Source organism: Populus alba, chromosome 1 (assembly GCF_005239225.2).
Source record: "Populus alba chromosome 1, ASM523922v2, whole genome shotgun sequence".
Classification (NCBI taxonomy): domain Eukaryota; kingdom Viridiplantae; phylum Streptophyta; class Magnoliopsida; order Malpighiales; family Salicaceae; genus Populus; species Populus alba.
This window is the reverse complement of record NC_133284.1, coordinates 27425957-27444092: the sequence shown is the minus strand read 5'-3', so window position 1 is coordinate 27444092 and position 18136 is coordinate 27425957. Positions and strand designations below refer to the sequence as shown.

At 30.8% G+C, this 18136-nt stretch overlaps 1 protein-coding gene and 1 long non-coding RNA gene across 2 annotated transcripts; both read left to right on the top strand.

Annotated features, from left to right (window-relative positions):
- Positions 1-2151: 2151 nt before the first annotated feature.
- Positions 2152-5315, top strand: LOC118045696 (putative box C/D snoRNA protein SPCC613.07). Its single transcript, XM_035054392.2, has 5 exons — positions 2152-2510; positions 2815-3019; positions 3526-3594; positions 3708-3840; positions 4147-5315. Exons 1-5 carry the CDS (start codon positions 2267-2269, stop codon positions 4768-4770), a joined length of 1275 nt encoding a protein of 424 aa, XP_034910283.1. The 5' UTR covers positions 2152-2266; the 3' UTR covers positions 4771-5315.
- Positions 5316-11720: 6405 nt separating this feature from the next.
- On the top strand, positions 11721-12566 carry LOC118045653 (uncharacterized). Its single transcript, XR_004687019.2, has 2 exons — positions 11721-12118; positions 12313-12566. It is a non-coding gene; the product is annotated as an uncharacterized lncRNA (long non-coding RNA).
- The last annotated feature ends 5570 nt before the right edge of the window (positions 12567-18136 follow it).

Here is an 18136-nt window from a genome sequence, read left to right as displayed (position 1 = left end):
TAATTTGGAGCAATGTGGTCTTGGTGATTAATTAAAGTTCATGGAAGAAATTGCAATTAAGCAAATTAATTTGCTTTCAGAATTACAATTTTGCAAATTAATCGAGGATGGCTGTATTATGGAACTGTAAAAGGAAAGAAATTATCGTACTTGAGCTATAACTAGTAATACTTATTTAATATAAAAAACAAACATAAAAATAATTGAAAAAGAAATTTCTTAATATATAAAAATATTCTTATCATGGATTTAACATTTTTTATTTTTTTTATTGACTAATTATTGATAGTTGTGATGCGAGTAATGTGTGTTTTAAATTCCTTTCTTTTGTTAATTTTTAGCATATATTTATGTTCATAATTATAATAAACAAAATCTCTATTATTTTTATTATTGGCAAGTAATTTTTACATTTTAAAAGTGTTTTTTAAAAAAATTAATTTTTTTTAAAATAATATTTTTTTTGTATTTTTAGATCATTTTGATGTGTAAAAGTCAAAAATAATTTTTTTAAAAATAAAAAATATATTATTTTAAAATATTTTTAAATAAAAACACTTTAAAAAAATAACTATAATTATTCTAAACATGTTAAATAGATAAAAATCACTCCTTCGTTTCTTTTGGAATGGGTGGGAGTGGAAACACCTAAACCCACTTGTCGGCACATTCCTACTACCTAACAAGGATCTATTTTATCATTGCTGATAAAAAAGTATTTATTTTTTTATAATAAAGTATCTATTTATGATTTTATTAATAAAGAGCACTTGTTCTTGACGTATGATTCTCAAGAACACTTCATTGTTGTTGTCGTTGAACAATGACATGGAAAGTGTGACCATTGAGAATAAAGTATGAATCCATACTTGATAAAATATATATATTACTCGATGTTGGAGAATCAAAGCATTCTCCATCCATCTAATATGATCTGTGATGTAATCTTTTCCTAACTCTGTTTTTTCCAATGTTATTATTAAACTGGTAAAAATTATGGCGTTGATTAGAATGTAGTTAATTCAATTTTTGTTAAAAAATTAATTTAATGTTAATTTATTTTGATTCAACCAAAACAATTAAAATTCAATTTAACTTTAAAAAAACAATTCAAAACATTGCTTCAATCATAGTTTTTAGGCTTAGTTTTTAGATTTAGCCTGGTTCAAGATCTAGATTTTGCGTTTTGACTGAACCACCAAGTTATTTAAATTTTAGGTTAATATTTTTTTTTAAATCACAACCATATTGTTTTAGTAAAAATAAATAAATCAACGTGTTGTAATTGAGTTTTTTATTGGGTTTTGCTGGGTTAACCTGTTGAATCGATCAGATCATACCGGATTTTTTTACCTCTAATTTTTTTTTTTAATCTGATATTACCTGTCAAATCAAGTTTCAAAATGTTAATATTTTTTTTCCCTTATATCTCAATAACTATACCTTTTTGTCTATCATTCAAAGGAGAAAAAAGAAATGCGAAAAATTATATAATGAATCTAATTTTACGTTGATGTAAATTCGAAGCAATTAACTCAATTCATCTTTGTATTTTTTTTTAAACTTCTAATCGCTTCTGATTTATCTTTAAATGAAGAATCATTCTTCAATTTATCATTATATAAAATATTCATTTGGATGAATTGATGAAATATGACAAATATAAAATAAATTTGAGGAAATATATTTCACAAGGGGTTGTTTGCTTGATGAGCAATGGCACAGACACAAATTGTAAATAGCCCATTTGTACAAGGATGTAATTCTTTGTTGGGTAGACTATATTCTTGTTCTTACAGGGATTCATCAATATTCCATTTCCACCTCCGTAGTTTTAGATTTTCTTATTTGACCCCTGTAATTTTTAGGAAGCTAACATGTTTCGCAATCTCTTTTATTCTACTTAGTTTTTACTTATTTTTCCTCTGAATTTACCATATATTTTATAATATCTCATTAAAATACTTAAAAACCTAAAAGACACTCAAACCCAAAATTCAAAAAATAGCATATTTAATTACTAGGGGTAACATTGGAACTTCTTAGAAACTAGAAGGGTAACATTAAGGACCTTTATGAGATGCAAATGGAATATTGATGCGTAAATAGGGATGAAATTGTAGTTTACCCTTGATTGTTTGTCTCCACAAACAAATTCTCTCTCTGAGTTATAAACCCTAAAAGCCTCCTCCTGATTCGTAAACCCTAGTGCTCCAACTCTACAGCACTCCCCACAATCCTCTCTCTCCCTCTTTGTCCCTTTGTAATGGAGAAGCAGCAACAAGAGGAAGAGCCATTGTCATTAAACTCAGACCTTAAAAAACAAGAAACTGTATTATGCGAAGAATGCAAAGAAAAACCATCAAAATACAAATGCCCAGGTTGCTCTGTACGCTCTTGCAGCCTCGATTGTGTCAAAGCTCACAAGCAACGCGCTTCCTGTTCTGGAAAACGAAGCCAGACCCACTTTGTCCCTCTATCTCAATTCGATGACAATGTCCTCTTGTCCGGTACTTCTCTTTCTCTCCCTGTTTCTTTTTGTTCAATGAAAGAATGCTTTTTGAGTCTTGTTTGTGGTCGAATTGTAATTTTTCCATGTTGGGATGGTTTCTTTTCTTGAGTTTTTTCTCTGTTTTTTTGGATGAATGGTTTCGTGGTGTTTTTCTACTTTGGGTTATAGTATTGGGATTTGTGGATTCTATTTGATTATTCTACTTTGGAGCTCCTTTTGCAAGTTTGGTGCTTTTTTTAGCTTGTTTGATCAGGCGAATTGTTTGGATGGAAATTTACACATTCTGATGCTACCTGCTATAGATTATAATTTGCTTGAGGAAATCAAGAGGGTTGCTGATTCTGCTCGGAGGACGAGAACTAAATTGCACCCACATCCTCCTTATTCTAGATTTCCACCTCACCGTCAAGACCTTAAACGTGCTGCTGCAAGACGGAGAACGAAGCTCCTCTTCCTTCCTAGTGGAATGTCAAAGAGGGAAAAGAACCAGACTCAATACGACCCAAGGTTCGTTTGGTGAAAGCTTATCCTTTTGGAATCTTGCTGATATTTATTCGTAACTTAGCCTGTTTGAATTTGGCTTTCAATGGTTTTATCTGGTGATCTTCTGGGATTTGATATTCTGTCGTATGAAAATTTTGGTTCCATGTTGCCATGTTTTTATGTTATCTTGATATATAAATTTTCGAGCCGAGTAATTTTTTCAAATAAATAGCTGCATTTTTACTATTGAGTACCCAGAGGTTCTTTTGGAGCTAAAGCTCACCAACTTTAGTTGCTTTTTCTTTCATGTTATTTCTCAATTTTCAGGCTGAAGTGAGAAATAACATTGCATTTGAACTTTGAAATCTGATTTTTGTCTTTCATAGGAAAATAAATATTGAAAAGCTGAAGCTATTGAAGCTACCAACCAAATAGGACCTTTGTATATTGAAGCTACTGGTTTGAAGAGTTGTATATTTTGACCTGGATTTAATACTTAACCATTATTACTTTCTGATCATTTGTTTCAGGAAGAAATCCATCTCTTGGACAATTGAGTGGCGGTTTCACTCAACTGATGTTGTTTTACATGACCACGGGTAAGGTGTCTGACCATCTTTCATGAGAACTCTCCTCTTTGGTAGTCTTCTGCTGTTTATATCAAGGATGAGCAAGGTCCATAAAGAACTAAGGCATTTAATTTTTGATACAGAGTACATGAAGACACCGAACTTTTCTCTGTAATTGAGAAGCATTTGAAACCTGGACCATGGAACCATCCATTAAGGCAATTTTGTGATCAGCCTTTGGACTCGCTCAAGTTTTTTATCCGCAAGTATCCAAAGGTATTCTCGATTAATACTAGCTCCAGGTTATGTGTGTAGATGTGAATGCTTTTCTATGCAAGAGTTGATATACTTATCTGTTCTTTTATTTTCTCATGTTCTACGGTGTTTTTATGGTGTGATTATTTAAGCAACCCGTTATGAAATATTGTATTAGTTTGAATGGGTTTAACCCCCTTTCCTCTTTTTTCATAATAAATTGAAATTGCGTGAGGAAGATGATTTATTTTAACTGTGAAATTTTGCTTCACCATGTCAAGTGTCGACCCAATGTTTTACATTAAAGATTTTTTTTTTTTTTTTCAGGGACCCAAGTCCACTTTCTGTGAGATTAACACCAAGGCCTCTTTAAGGCAGCAATTAGCCAATGTAGTTATCCTGGAACACCCTGTTATTCATGTTTTCCTTCCATCACACAAGTATGATTTTGATGTTGTCAAAGATGTTCGTCTTGTCAATCATAGATTGGATGCTAAGAATTCTGCCAGCAATGATTGCCCAAGTCCAAAAGGCATTGTCTTTAGGGAAGAGCAAATAGAAGATGAAGCCAATATTTGCTCTTCCGATCCCCAAGTTTATGATTTGATGAAAAATGAAATTTTGAGCCCGTCAAATCAAATCTGTCATCATAACGCATCTGTGAAAGCATTAGAAAACATATTTGATGACTCTTTGGCTGTGAGAGAAGCACCAGCTAATGGTGTGCATTCCAGCTCCAAGAGCGAGGGGACTTTTGAGAATATGGAATTTGACTTTGATCAAGGTTTGATGGATGCATACTCAGATCTCATTGCACAAATTAATCCTGATGACTTTCTTGATTTAGAGGGTGTGTTTTCCAAGGAAGAAGAAGAGAGGAATGATCATTTTGGTTCCATGGAGACTTTTTCAGTGGAAGAGGAATTGGAAGAGGGGGAGATTGCAGAATAATTGATTCTGGATTCAAATTAAAATTCCACAAGCAAACTGTAAAAGGAGCACCTGCCAGGATTTCCTCGTCCAGCTGGAGTTAATTTTCACTGCCATTGACCTTTGATGGTTGCAGCTTATCTGTCAAAAGGGCACAGTTTGTTTGATTCTATGGCTATAACTCAGAGACAAGATAATACGTGCTTTTCTTCATATGACACATAAAGAGGCCGTTTAATTGGTGCGTTGGATCTTGTCATCAGTCATAGCAATAAGATTTTATCAGACTGACAGGGCTATCCCATGCTTGTTTTCTTTTTCCCTACTTCTGAAAGTGCCTGTCTTCCTGATCAAAGAGTCATACAAGCTGCGCCATTCATAAACTAAGATTGTGCGTCTTTGGTCGGGTTTTGAGCTTTTATGTTTTGATAGTCAAAACACCATGGTAAAAGTAAATTTTGTTTGTCAATTTATCTTTATTTGGATATGATTTCTACATGTACTTGACTGGTTGGAGATATAGTAGTATACTAGTAAACTGAGCACTGCATGGTGTTTTAGAATTTGATATTTTACAAGCACCATAGAGCTATATCATCAGCGGTCTCCCCACTCCCACCCTCCTAAGATCACTTCTTGACTCTTCATCATCTTCAACTAATTTCCAGAGATCTCCTTTACTGTAGCATTCACAAGCCCGTTCCACTAGGACTGCTTCTTTCTCCATGTTCACTTCCACACATTTTCTGCAGTAAATATTTTCCAATGACATGACACCAAAACTATAAAGATCAACCTTCTTTCCCTTGATTGTTTAACGGAAGTTTTGAAAGTCCAAAATCAGAAATCTTTGCTGTAAAAGAATAATCAAGAGTATGCTTTGAGGCTTTATGTCATGGTGTATGGTTTGCAACTTTGCACGCTGCATTCTTCCGTGCAAGTACAAGTGGCCTCTTGCAATCCCTGGTGCAATCTGTATTCTTTGTTGCCGGCTAAGCCTTAAGAGTTCCAAAGAGGAAGCGTGGTAAAGAGCCGTTTCTAGTTTCGTTGCTCTCCTTTGTTGAAGTTGCGAGTAACCGAAACAAATTCTAGTGGTGAATCTGTCCAGTGGTTCTCACCTCACTTGTAAATTCCTTTTTGCCTTCTTGGAGCTCTTTGGTCCAACCTTTTGACAGCAATATATAAACACATATTTTACATTACAAAAAAAAAACACTAAAACAGACCAGTGTTTTACGGTGAATGGTGGACGGTGCAATCCACTGTAAATCTACTATTTTATTCTTGGTGGGCAAGCTTGGATTTAGGGGTATAAAAATCTTTTTTATATGACTTATTAGTAATTACACTGAAGAAGGGTGTTAGTCGGTAATTTCATGTTTTTTTCTATAGTATAATTACCAAATGACCCTTAAAAAAAGTTTTCTTTAGTTCAGGGCTTTTCAGGTTTTTTATATTTTTGTTCATGTCAATTACTTAATAAAAAATAAATTGTCGTTACTATGGATGCAAGGTCATTGTATATTTTTTGTAATTCTCTTATGGGATTAAGGGTGATATATATATATATATATATATATATATATATATATATAAAATTTAAAAGTGACTGACTCGTGCCCTTAGGTGGCTTGTGTGGCACCCAAACAACACCGAACGTCGTCTTCTAATACAACATTTGATGCACCTTATCACCCCGTCATGGTAATGAGGTTCATATTCTCTAACAACACACGAAGAAGCTCTGATAAGGAGTTTTTCCCCTTTTCTTTTCCCTCTCTCCTCTAAGAAAAATATGTTAACCATTGCAAAAAAATAAGAAGAAAAGTCTAGCTTTTTGTTTGTTAAGTTAAATTAGGTCCTTATATTTTTTATTGCAATGTATTTGATTTTAAATCATTTATTAAATTAATTTGTTTTTTCAATTTCATTCCTTGATAGTTTATTTTTATATTAGGTTTGGTCCTTATTCTTTTAATAGTAATGTATTTAGTCTTAAATCATTTATTAACTTAATTTTTTTTTTCAATTTCACCCCTTAACACTTTGTTTTTATATTAGATTTGGTCCTTATTTTTTTAATTATACTTTTTGGTCTTGAATCCTTTATTATTTTCATATCTCAATTCCATTCTTTTACAATTTGATTTTTGGGATTAGATAATCATTATTTTTTTAATTTTTTTTAATTATGTTGAGTCTTGATTTTTTTTGCTCTTTAAAACACAATGACAAAGCTTTAATATTGTTTTTTTATGCTGCAAAAGATTAACCCAGACCGTGGCAAAGCTCATGCCATCAATTTAGTAAAAAGGCCAAAGTTGAAAACAAAAACATTGTGATTAAGTGAAATGATGTTTTTACTCTTAAAAAAAAAAATTGCCTTTTATTCAAAAGGTATTTCAATCTTTTTACATGGAAAATTAGTCATTAAAGATTTGTGTGGGGTATAATTATCTTTTAATTTGTTTAGTATAATATAATGGCCTAATTACCCTCTAGATAAAAAAAAAAAAAAATTAACCTAGGTATGAGGACTATTTTGGTCTTTCTCTTTTTTAAAATATGGCAAAACAACATTTTAAGTAATGCAAGAAGGGGCATTTTGATCTTTTAATATAGTATTTTTTTTTTTGGTGAATTCCATATCACTGAAGGCACTTTCATCTTTTAAGTTTGTTAAATTGAATTTTTAATATAAAAAGTTGTTGGTGCGTGTACAATGCATGGAAGATGCTTATGCATTTTAAATGATATGTGTGACGCCTTCTGGTAACCAAAATTTCCCTCCCTTCTTATCATTGGATATGTCACTACGTCTTTTTCATGGTGGTGCAATGTGATTTGGCAGAGGTGGAGCGATTTGTTGCTGGCATACCTTCTTTTTTCCTTCTTTTTCTCTTCTCTCCTAAAAATTGCAAGTTTGTCCTCGTTTATTAATTATTTTAACTTCAATCCTTATTCTTTTTATTTTTAATTTTTGTTCTTGGTCTTTTATAAAAAGTTTTATTTGTTTTCAATTTCATCTTTTAATCCTAATTTATCATGTATTATTTTTCCATTTTAATCTATATTCTTTTGATTTTTAATTTTTTTCCTTGATCTTTTTATAAAAGTTTTATTGGTCTTTAATTTCATTATTCAATCCAAATTTATGGTATATTATTTTTTACAATTTGGTCATGATTCTTTTGATTTTTTTATCCTTTTGTTAATGTTATTATTATTCTCAATTTAACCCTCAAATTGAAAAATTGTTGTTGCCCCCTAATTTATTTTTTATTTTGATTTTAACTCTCATTCTTATAATTTCTATTTTTTTTTTTATTTTGAATCTTTCATTGTGTATTTGTTTTTTAAAAAATTATCCTTCAACATTTCATTTCTTTGGAATTGAACTTTGTAGTTTTTCCATATATATTGCTTTCAGTTTTAATGATTCGGGTCATAGATTTAAAAAGTTAGTGGGGTTAACATTTTTTTTTTGACTTATTTTCTTTTCTGATATCGTCATCCAACATTGTTATTTTTAAAAAAATTAACTTTGTGGTTTTCTTCAATTTCTTTTCCTATCGGGTTATTTCAACCTCAAGACCTAGAACATGGGTCTGACAGATTAACCCATACTAGCATACTCGTTAATGTCTAAATTACATATTTATCTTGCTAGCTTGAGTTGACTTACAACAATTTTTTTATTTTATTTCATCATTCTATATTAAATTTGCTAAAAACTAAACAACATCAATTTTTTCACTCATGAATAAAAGATTTTTTGCTCGGCTTATCATGATTGCTTATATATATCCATTTACTATTATTGCCTATTTTTTATTTTTTTGTTTAATTCAAATAAAACTAGTTTATTTGGTTGGTTAAGACTCTTCTAGTAATTTTCAAGATATTTATAATTGTAAGAACACAGATTTGTATCCCTCTTTCCTTCATCTGAATTTTACGTACAAATTTTCCTTCTATAGAAGTAGACATCCGAGAGAGATTATCGTCATAGAAAGCAAGTTTAAAAATGCAGAGGTACCCAAGAGTTTTTGTTTTAATGATAACAGTATCATTAGATCGCATTTTGTATAGCAATATCAAATATAAGTGGTTAAGAGCGTGTTTGGCAGTGTGGTAGCGGTTGCTTTTCAAATAGCTTTTCGTGCCGAAATACATGCCAATGATGTTTTTTCATTTTTTAAAAATCATTTTTGACATCAGCACATCAAAACAATCCAAAAAGTACAAACTCAACTCAATTTTAACAAAAAAAAAAAATTCAAATTTGCACCAAACGCAGGTGCAAACGCAGAGACAAACGGTCTCTAAATAGTCAAATCTTACCTGTTACACTAAGCCTCTAAAACATAAGATCATGAAATGAATTTTTATATTTTACCTAGTATATAAATAAAGAATACTAGGTAAAATTGGAGTTAAAAAAAAAAAACTAGAACTTCTCCTTTAAATGCAATATTTCTCTATGAAAAATATGTTTTTAAATTTTTTTCAAATTTATACAGAGTTTCAAAAATATATTTTAAAGGTTTTTCACAATTCTTATTCACAAATTTTTCATTTTTTTTAAAAGACATAAACAAGAAATTGTTTTTAAATATAAGAGCTTTTTAGCAATATAAAAATTAAAATTATTTTTTATATATATTTTCATACGTATCATAAATTTAAATCTTATTGCAAATCTAATATAAATATTATTTTTAAGTTAACAATATAATTTTCTCATGATATTTTTAATTTGAATAAAATAAAATTAATGTTCTATAATTAGTTATTATAAATACAAAATACTAAGAAGACTTTTGTAAATTATGGTTTTGATTTTTTAATGAAAAATAGCTTAATCTAGATGTATTTTTTGTTTTTTTTAGTGAAAGAATTAATCATCATTTTCAACAAAGAATGTATATTTTTTTTAAATTTTTATACTAATTTATTTACCCTCATTTCACTGAGGGCCAAACCATGTTTTTAAAAACATAAAAATAAGTTATTAAGAGCTTAAAGATTTTTTTTTGTAATGATACAAACTCAGGCAAGATAATAAATCTTTAAGTGTTAACTCGATATATATTGATTTGTTTAACATGTTTAAAGGAAACTTCCATGACCATTTTTTTTTTAAAAAAAAAAAACCGATGTTAAACAATAAAAAAAAAATAAGACAAAAAATAAAAGTATACGTCAAGTCATGTAAACTTTTCAAACTAGTAATTCAGGATATTAGATAAAAAATACCTTCTATGAAAAAATAGTGAAACTAAATTTTTAACAAATATAATATTGAATGAAGAATTATCATTATTATTATTATAACAATTATTATTCTCATTCTTATTATTATTATTATCATTATCATTACTAATATTGTCACTATCATTATAGCTACCAACATTACTATTATTATCAATAAGTAATATTATAATTGTTATTAGTATTATTATCATGATCACTATTATTATTATCATTGCTATTATTATTATTGTTTATACTATTGTTGTAATTATTATAACTGTCACTATAACTAATATTATCATTATTTTTATTCGTACTACTATCATTATCATTCTTATTACTGTTACAACCACAATTATTTTTTTTATTATTAAATTTGAAAAAAATATTATTACTATACAAAAAAAAATCATAAATTTAATTTGAAGGGTAAAATTAAAAATTATTATTATTATTATTATTAATAAATTTTAAAAAATATATTATTAATATTGAAAAAACCATAAATTTGATTTAAATAGTAAAATTTAAAACTATAAGAACTTTGAAAAAAGAGCCAAGGAAAAGAAAGAAATCAAAAGTAGAAGGACCAAATTGAAAAACATAATATACACAAATTAGAATTGAAGAGGTAAATTGTAAATAAATAAAACTCAAACAAAAGAGAAAAAGACCGAAATAAAAAATTAAAACAAAGAGAATGGATTCTGAAACATCAGCAAAAAAACAAAAATGGATTTAGAAGGATTGAAACTATAAAAGAAATAAAAACAAAATAAAAATTAAAAGAATGAGGATTGAAATGAAAAACAAAACATACAAGAAATTATAATTGAAGGATAAAATTAAAAAAAAACTTTTATAAATGAAATAAGGATGAAATAAGAAATTCAAAAAATAAGGACTGAAATTGACAAACAACAAATAAAGATGACAATTGTGCACTTTAGTTATTAGGAGAGAGAAAAGAAAGAAAAAACATAAAAAAATCGATCATTGATGGCAATTGCACCATATGAAAGAAGGCATGACTGCGTATCTAGAAAGATGATAAATAATCAGATTTGGTCACCGTTGGCGGTGACACACACCCCACTTGAATGGCATGGACGTCACCTACTTGTTGTTCTGTTTGGAACACGTGCCAACTATTTTTTGATTAAAAAATACAAAGTACATATACCAAAATAACTTCATAGTCCTCTTAATTACACAAAAAATACATGTGAAAAATACCAAAACATCTCTAAATACAAACCTTATCTTTTGTATTTTCTAAGGCTAAAAACATTATTTTACTATATATGAAAATTGAAAAAACCTGAAATATCTTATGGAGCAACCTATGTTTTTTTTTATTATTGTTTTTTTTTTTTTAATCATGGAGGCAAATAAGTATTTTTACTATTACATGAAAAGCCAAGAAAGCTTTTAATTAACGGTTCTAAATTTTATTGACTTTAAAGGTAAAATAATATTTTTACTATGTTAAATTTTTGTGAAAAGGCGCATATAATTTTTTAATGATGACTTAGCTGAAAAAAAAACCAAAATACTTTTAGATCAAAGACTTAAATTGAAGTTATTCAAGAACAAGTAAATAATTTTATTCTAGCAATCAACAATAATTTATATGCAGAGTTACAATGAAACTCCAACATCCTTTAGAAAACTGAAAAAAAGAAAAGGAAAACTACTTACATGTATTTATTGACCTAGGTCCAGCCCAGTCTGTTTTATATTAGTTGTCGGCGGCCCAAAACAAAAGTGGTAGCGTAGAGCCGCCGGGCACAGGCTAGTATATACGCAAACACCCCATATGTGGTACAGACTGCAAGGCAAAACCCTAAAGATAAGAAGATGCGCTGAAGCTTTTGCACGCTCTCGTAATGCTTCATTCTCACAACGTCCAAGTGTTATTGCATCATCCTAATGATTATCATCAGCCGTTGTGGGAATGAACTTTATGAGACTGTGTATACAGATAGATTCATTAAAGCGTATGGTTTTTTTTTTTAATAAGTAAAACAATATGTGTGATTCGTTCCAATTCCATTTGCCTAGTTTATTTTCATTGTTCCTTGAAGAAATTTACGAACAAGTGGAATTGGAGGTATCCCATGTAATGCTTTTTACCGTGTACTTGTCATTTTTTACATCGTACGGTTTCTGGGCTCGAGGACAACAGGTTTTGGAATAGATCTGCTGTTAAGGGATCCTGATCTTGTTCTGACGCATCTTTTTTATCTTGATCTATATGATATTAGTTTATAATTAATCTCTTGAATGATTATTGTTTGTTTGCAGGCTGGACTGGCAGGAAGAAATGTATTCAGCGATGTCGTCGGTTTTTTCACGAAGGCAAAGCTTTCGAGTTGTAGGTGTTCTTGGAAAATCTTCAGTTAATAGTTGATAGCTTCTTCAATTTTTTTGTAAGATGCAAGCTATAGATTTGAATCCTTCCCTTTTTGTTGTAATTACCATAATTGATAGTGATCAAAGTTTATTTTCATTTTACAGTATACAAACTGAAATATTTATAGAGTACATTCTTGATTTAATTGCTTATGTGTTTTCATAATTCAAAGTTATTTAGTTTACTGTCAAAATTGCCTGCCGGGTGCACGAATTTGTCATATGTTTGTAGATTTGTAGTTGTAAAATTAAATTATGATTCCATTTTGAAGTCGTTTGTAGTACTGAATCTGTATCGGAAGATGAGTTTCTTAGTTCATGTCAAGTATTGTGCAAAGATAAAACTGTAGATGTACCTCTCTCCTACCTCTGCACTCAATGAGGTGTCATTTTTTTTTTTTTTTTTTTATGGGGGTTGCATCATCTTGATTGGCTAAAACGTAAGCTTTTTTCATCGCTGACAACAAGAAGAATCTGTGTGAGGCGTGAGCAAGTCCTCTGTCAGATGTTGATGAATGCCTTTTTTTTACGTCCTGCCCTGTTCTACGGTTTCTACCTTTTGAAAACATTGATTAATTTGGTTCACATGCAAGGTAACTTGTTCCCTTTTCGTATCTGCCTCAAACAAGCTCATTACATACTTGACCACATGAAATCCATTAAACCGACTTCGTTGGGGTTATCATTACATTATTGTTTAATGTTGCTACATCATAAGAGATGCTTCCATCAACATCGCGGTGATCTTTCTATTATCTTGTTTTTAGATTGAAAAAATATCTTATTTAACTAATCTTCATCTAATATTATAGTTGTAGAACCCTAATTAGTCAATATAGATTTTATTATACAAAACTAATTACAAAAAAAAAAAAAAACTATCATCTTTTAAGCACCCTACTTGTATTACTGGTTTTGTCTTAAATTACTAAATATCTATTTTATTCTATTTTTTAAGGTTTTCCTATAATATTTCTGACTTAAATGCCAGTGAATATTGAGGATTCAAAATAATTCTCAATTATATTGTACATATTTCTAACTCTAGTCACGGTGAATAAACTAGTAAAATTTAAATTGAAACCAAAACACATTTTTATTATATTTTTAGAGAAAAAAAAAGACATGTATTGCATGCTAGATTTGCATTTTACAGTATAAGTTTACAATCCAATATTAAGTAAAGTCATAAAAAAAGAAGTGTGAGAGACTTATAAATAAATCCAAAAGGATCCCTATTTTTTTTTTTTTTTGGAATTTTCATATATCTTAAAAGGTATGTTTGGCTAGATATTGAAATTAAAAAGAGTATAAAAAAAGATATAAGGGTGTGTTTTGCCTTAGTCAAAAGAAAATGGGTCGACTGGGCCTAAGGTCTAGGCCGACTTCAACAGTTCTTCTATTTTTGGACTGGATCTAGCCAAATCATATGACTGGACTTAATCCAGCCTAATGACCAAGCTGGTTGATAGCAATAGGTAAGCATGTGTGAATTATAATTCACGCATGCTCGCACAATGACAAGTTAATTAAAATTGCAAAAACTAGGGAAAGAAAAACTTACCTGGTTTGTTGGAGACGAAGTTGATGGCGATAGAGTGCCGGTTGGATAATGCTCATTTCTTCTCCTTTGTTTATGTTTTCATTTGTTTCCTTTCTTTGGCTTGTGGGTTTTTTCTTCCTCTGCCTCTCTGGTCCCTTTGTTTGGCTAGATATTAAAATTAAAAAGAGACTCATAAATAAATCCTAAAGGATCTTTTTTTTTTTTTGAAATTTTCATATATCTTAAAAGGTATGTTTGGCTAGATATTAAAATTAAAAAGAATATAAAAAAAAGGTATAAGGGTGTGTTTTGCCTTAGCCAAAAAAAAAAAGGGTCGGTTGGGCCTAAGCTCTCGGCTGACCTTAACAGTTCTTCTATTTTTGGATTGGATCTAGCCATATCATATGGCTGGACTTAATCCAGCCCAGTGATCAAGCTGGTTGACAGCAATATATAAGCACGTGTGTGTTAATTATAATTCACGCATGCTCGTACAATGACAAGTTAATTAAAATTGCAAAAACAAGGGAAAAAAAAAGCTTACCTGGTTTATTGGAGGCGAAGTCGATGGTGATGGAGTGCTGGTTGGACAATGCTCCTTTCTTCCCCTTTGTTATGTTTTCAATTGTTTCTTCTCTTGGTGTTTCTTCTCTCTGGCTTGTGGGTTTTTCCTTTCTCTACCTCTCTAGTCCTTTTGTTCTCTATGTTTTTCTCTGTTTTTTTTTCGCCCCCTAACTCTCTCTATGTTTTTGTTCTGTCTCTTTCTTTTTGTCCCTCTAGTGAGTGGCTTTTCTCTGGCTTTATAGGGTGAGAGAATTTCTTGGTGGTTCGTCTAATTTCTCCTAGGATAATGATCCTGTAGATGAGGATAAGCACGGTTTGTTCATTCGTGTTTGAGGAAAACAGGGCACGACTGTTGGAGATGACCCATCCTTACATCGGAGAAGCACCGTGTGGGAGAGAGAAATTGAGGCCACTATAAGGTTTGGTAGAAGATAAATTTGATCCACATTTTGGATCAATTTTGGTTGAGCCGATCTCCCCTAAGATGAGGAAGAAAAGGATGAATAATTGGTTTGGAAATGACGCTATTTTTTTTTCTAACTAAAATGACTATCTTAAGTTTGCCCCTTGAAGTTATGACATTTAACAATCAGGCCTTTTATTCTTAGAATTTTTTTTTTTTTAATTTCTCTCCTTGATTAATGTAATTGGATCCCTGAATTTCCACGTCATTTACAAAATAGTCATTGGTATTAAATTTAACCAATTTAGTCCTTAATTAACTCCTCAAACTTTTAATTCTTTCAAAATTACTACTGGAAAAATAAATTAACCCCCTCATAGTATTAGTTCCCATTCAGTTTGGTCCCTGAAATTTAATTTCTTGCAATTGTAACTCAAATTGACCTTAAACTTTGATATTTATTCAATTAAACCCCTGATTGCATTAATTAAATTAATTCAAAGTTTAATTAAGTCCCTAAACATATCAATCATTTTAATTTTTAGCTAAATGGACTTCTAATTTTATAATTTCATTCTTATTACTCCTCAAACTGTCAATTTATACCGTCCTAACTTAATTCTTAATTATTATTTTTTAAAAAACTTAAAATTGAGTTATGACAAGGGAAGTGCTAAATCAATCAAGCAAAATTGCTGGATCACAAATCATATATCATGAGAGAGTATAGCTTTCCATCTTGTGGTTTTATAAGAAGAAGAAACAACCAAACTTCAATGTCACTGAACAATTTCCATTGCACCACTAATTTAAGGATAAAATGATAGCATAAATAACTATCTCAGCTTATCCCCCCTGTTTTTCTATTCCCTGTTTTACTAGTAGATCTTGCGCCTGTCATCTCTTGTGTTCCTCTAGCTGAGGGTGCAGCAGTAGCTGGGTTCCTCCTCTTCTCAGAATTTCTCCTCGTCATGTCAGGATAAACAACTGTTCTATGGTAATCCAGGTGGTATGAAACTCTGCTCAAATATCTCAAGTATAAAGCCAATACTATAGCGATGGCCTGTTAAGAATGAAAGAAATATTATTATAATTAATACTAAAAGGGCCGTGTTTAGTAATGAGTTTAGACTGCGTTTAAGAGTATTTTTTAACGTTCGTTTGGGCTTAAAGACGTTCTTGATACAAAGATATTATATCATCATACTCGGTACAAAATTCATCTTTGCAAAATCAAGAGTTAATCACATTACCAAACACAAAGTGATATTAAAGTTGCCACAAATCAATTTTTTTTATTGATTTACCTCTAGAACAAGTGCACCAATAACAACCCATCTGATGATTTTCCAGTTAATAGTGAGAAAGTGGTAGGTTGAGTGGAAACTGCCACTTCTGTCATTAGGAACAACCTGTGTTGAAAAACAAAATCCTGCGTCAGATTCTGCAATTGTAATTTTCATGTGGTAGACAAGCATATAGTAGATCACAGAATTCAACATTAACCCTACAATGAAGAGAAAACGAAAGCAAAAAGGTAGAAATAAGATTGGAATCCATCAGAAATTACATCCTGATGGCATGATGTTCTTTTACAACTGTAAGAAGACCTGGACCTTGCTTCAGCCTTCAAGTAATATGAATTTTCATGACCTTTTGCAGACTACTAGAGACCAATGTTCCGGTTCATCTTGAACTATAATACAACTAATCAAGAGCAATGCAGTGACATTACCTGTTCCCAGTTGTGATTAAAGAGCATGAAGGAAGCAACTCCAACTTGAGCCACGAAAAGCGCAACTAGGAGCAAAGAGTACTACAAACTGTTAAGAAATCGCTAATCAAACCCAGAGGATTTCTTGACAGATATGAAGCAAATCGAGGGATAATTACACATCAAAATTAATCACAAATCACTTGAGGATACAAAGCATAGACAACATGGGCTCCTGGTTGCAGTTCCTATGCACCCGACACTGGAAATTATGACAAGGGATGCGCCAATTACTAGTAGAAGATAAATAAACCTGGAAAAGTTTGATATAACATTAGTTTTCATAAGGAAAAATTAGAGAGAAGGAAAAACAGGAAATCAAGTCAGAGGAATGGCAGAATTATAAGGCATTCAATACTTATAATTAGCCAGATACACAACAAAAAGAAGAATCCATGTCAAGATACCTAACACTAATTGTAGGATAAGTGCCAAAAGCTTGAAGGAGCTGAAGAATTCCCTTTTTTTTTTTTTTTTTTTTGTATCAAAGATTTCTGAATTTGCACTAATGATTGAATAAAGAAGGTTAGGTTAACATGGAAATCAAGGTCCAAATTGATTTTCACATATCTCAGCATCGCATCTAGCAGAGAAAATTCCCATATTTCCTGTGATACGATCTTTTCTCTTTTGTCTACGAATCAATGACCACTCACAAGGAATAACAATGAACAGATATGCAAATATAAAACATGTCCAATAGGTTATCCTTCGTAAATACATATGATTGACCAACAAGAACCAAAAACTTAGAGATGACAAAGGAACTAGAACGAAATGAACTGGTTATGATATAAAGGAGTGCTACTTCTTCAACAACTTATTAATTGATTGGCTTACCAAGCAGCAGGAAGCTTATTAGACAGCCATTTGGATATATCTTGATCAGAACCCAGAAGTGCTCTAGCAATCTCATGCTTTGTATGAACATGAGGTGGCGGTGCTGCGGCTTTCAGTTTTAATAAACAATATAGCGCATATGACACTATGGCTAGACCAGATAGGGTGAAAAGGGAGTTGATCAACTGAAAGAAGAACGCAACCAATGGTGATTTTCTTGCCATTTTCAAAGACAGATACTAAGAAGAAGGATGAGGAGGAGATTTAAATACCACACTCCGAATTATTGTTAGATTTGTGTGACAGAATTAAACATGATATTAGTTCTTCATGGCCAGCTCAAGTTAAAGTAACAATTCTTACAAAAAAAGAACATTAGAGGCTGTGAGGTGTAACACTGAAAAAATTCTTGAATTTTAGCTGTACGTTTCTTCTTAGTCCAAGGTATAGAAATTTATTGATATTGGTTAAAATAGCTGGTTCTGTGCGTGAATATTACCTTATTAAGAACCAATATATCTTTTCACTGGTTCTTCATGCTTATCTAGCAAGGTTCCATAGCTAATGTTTACAAGAACTGTTTACCAATGGT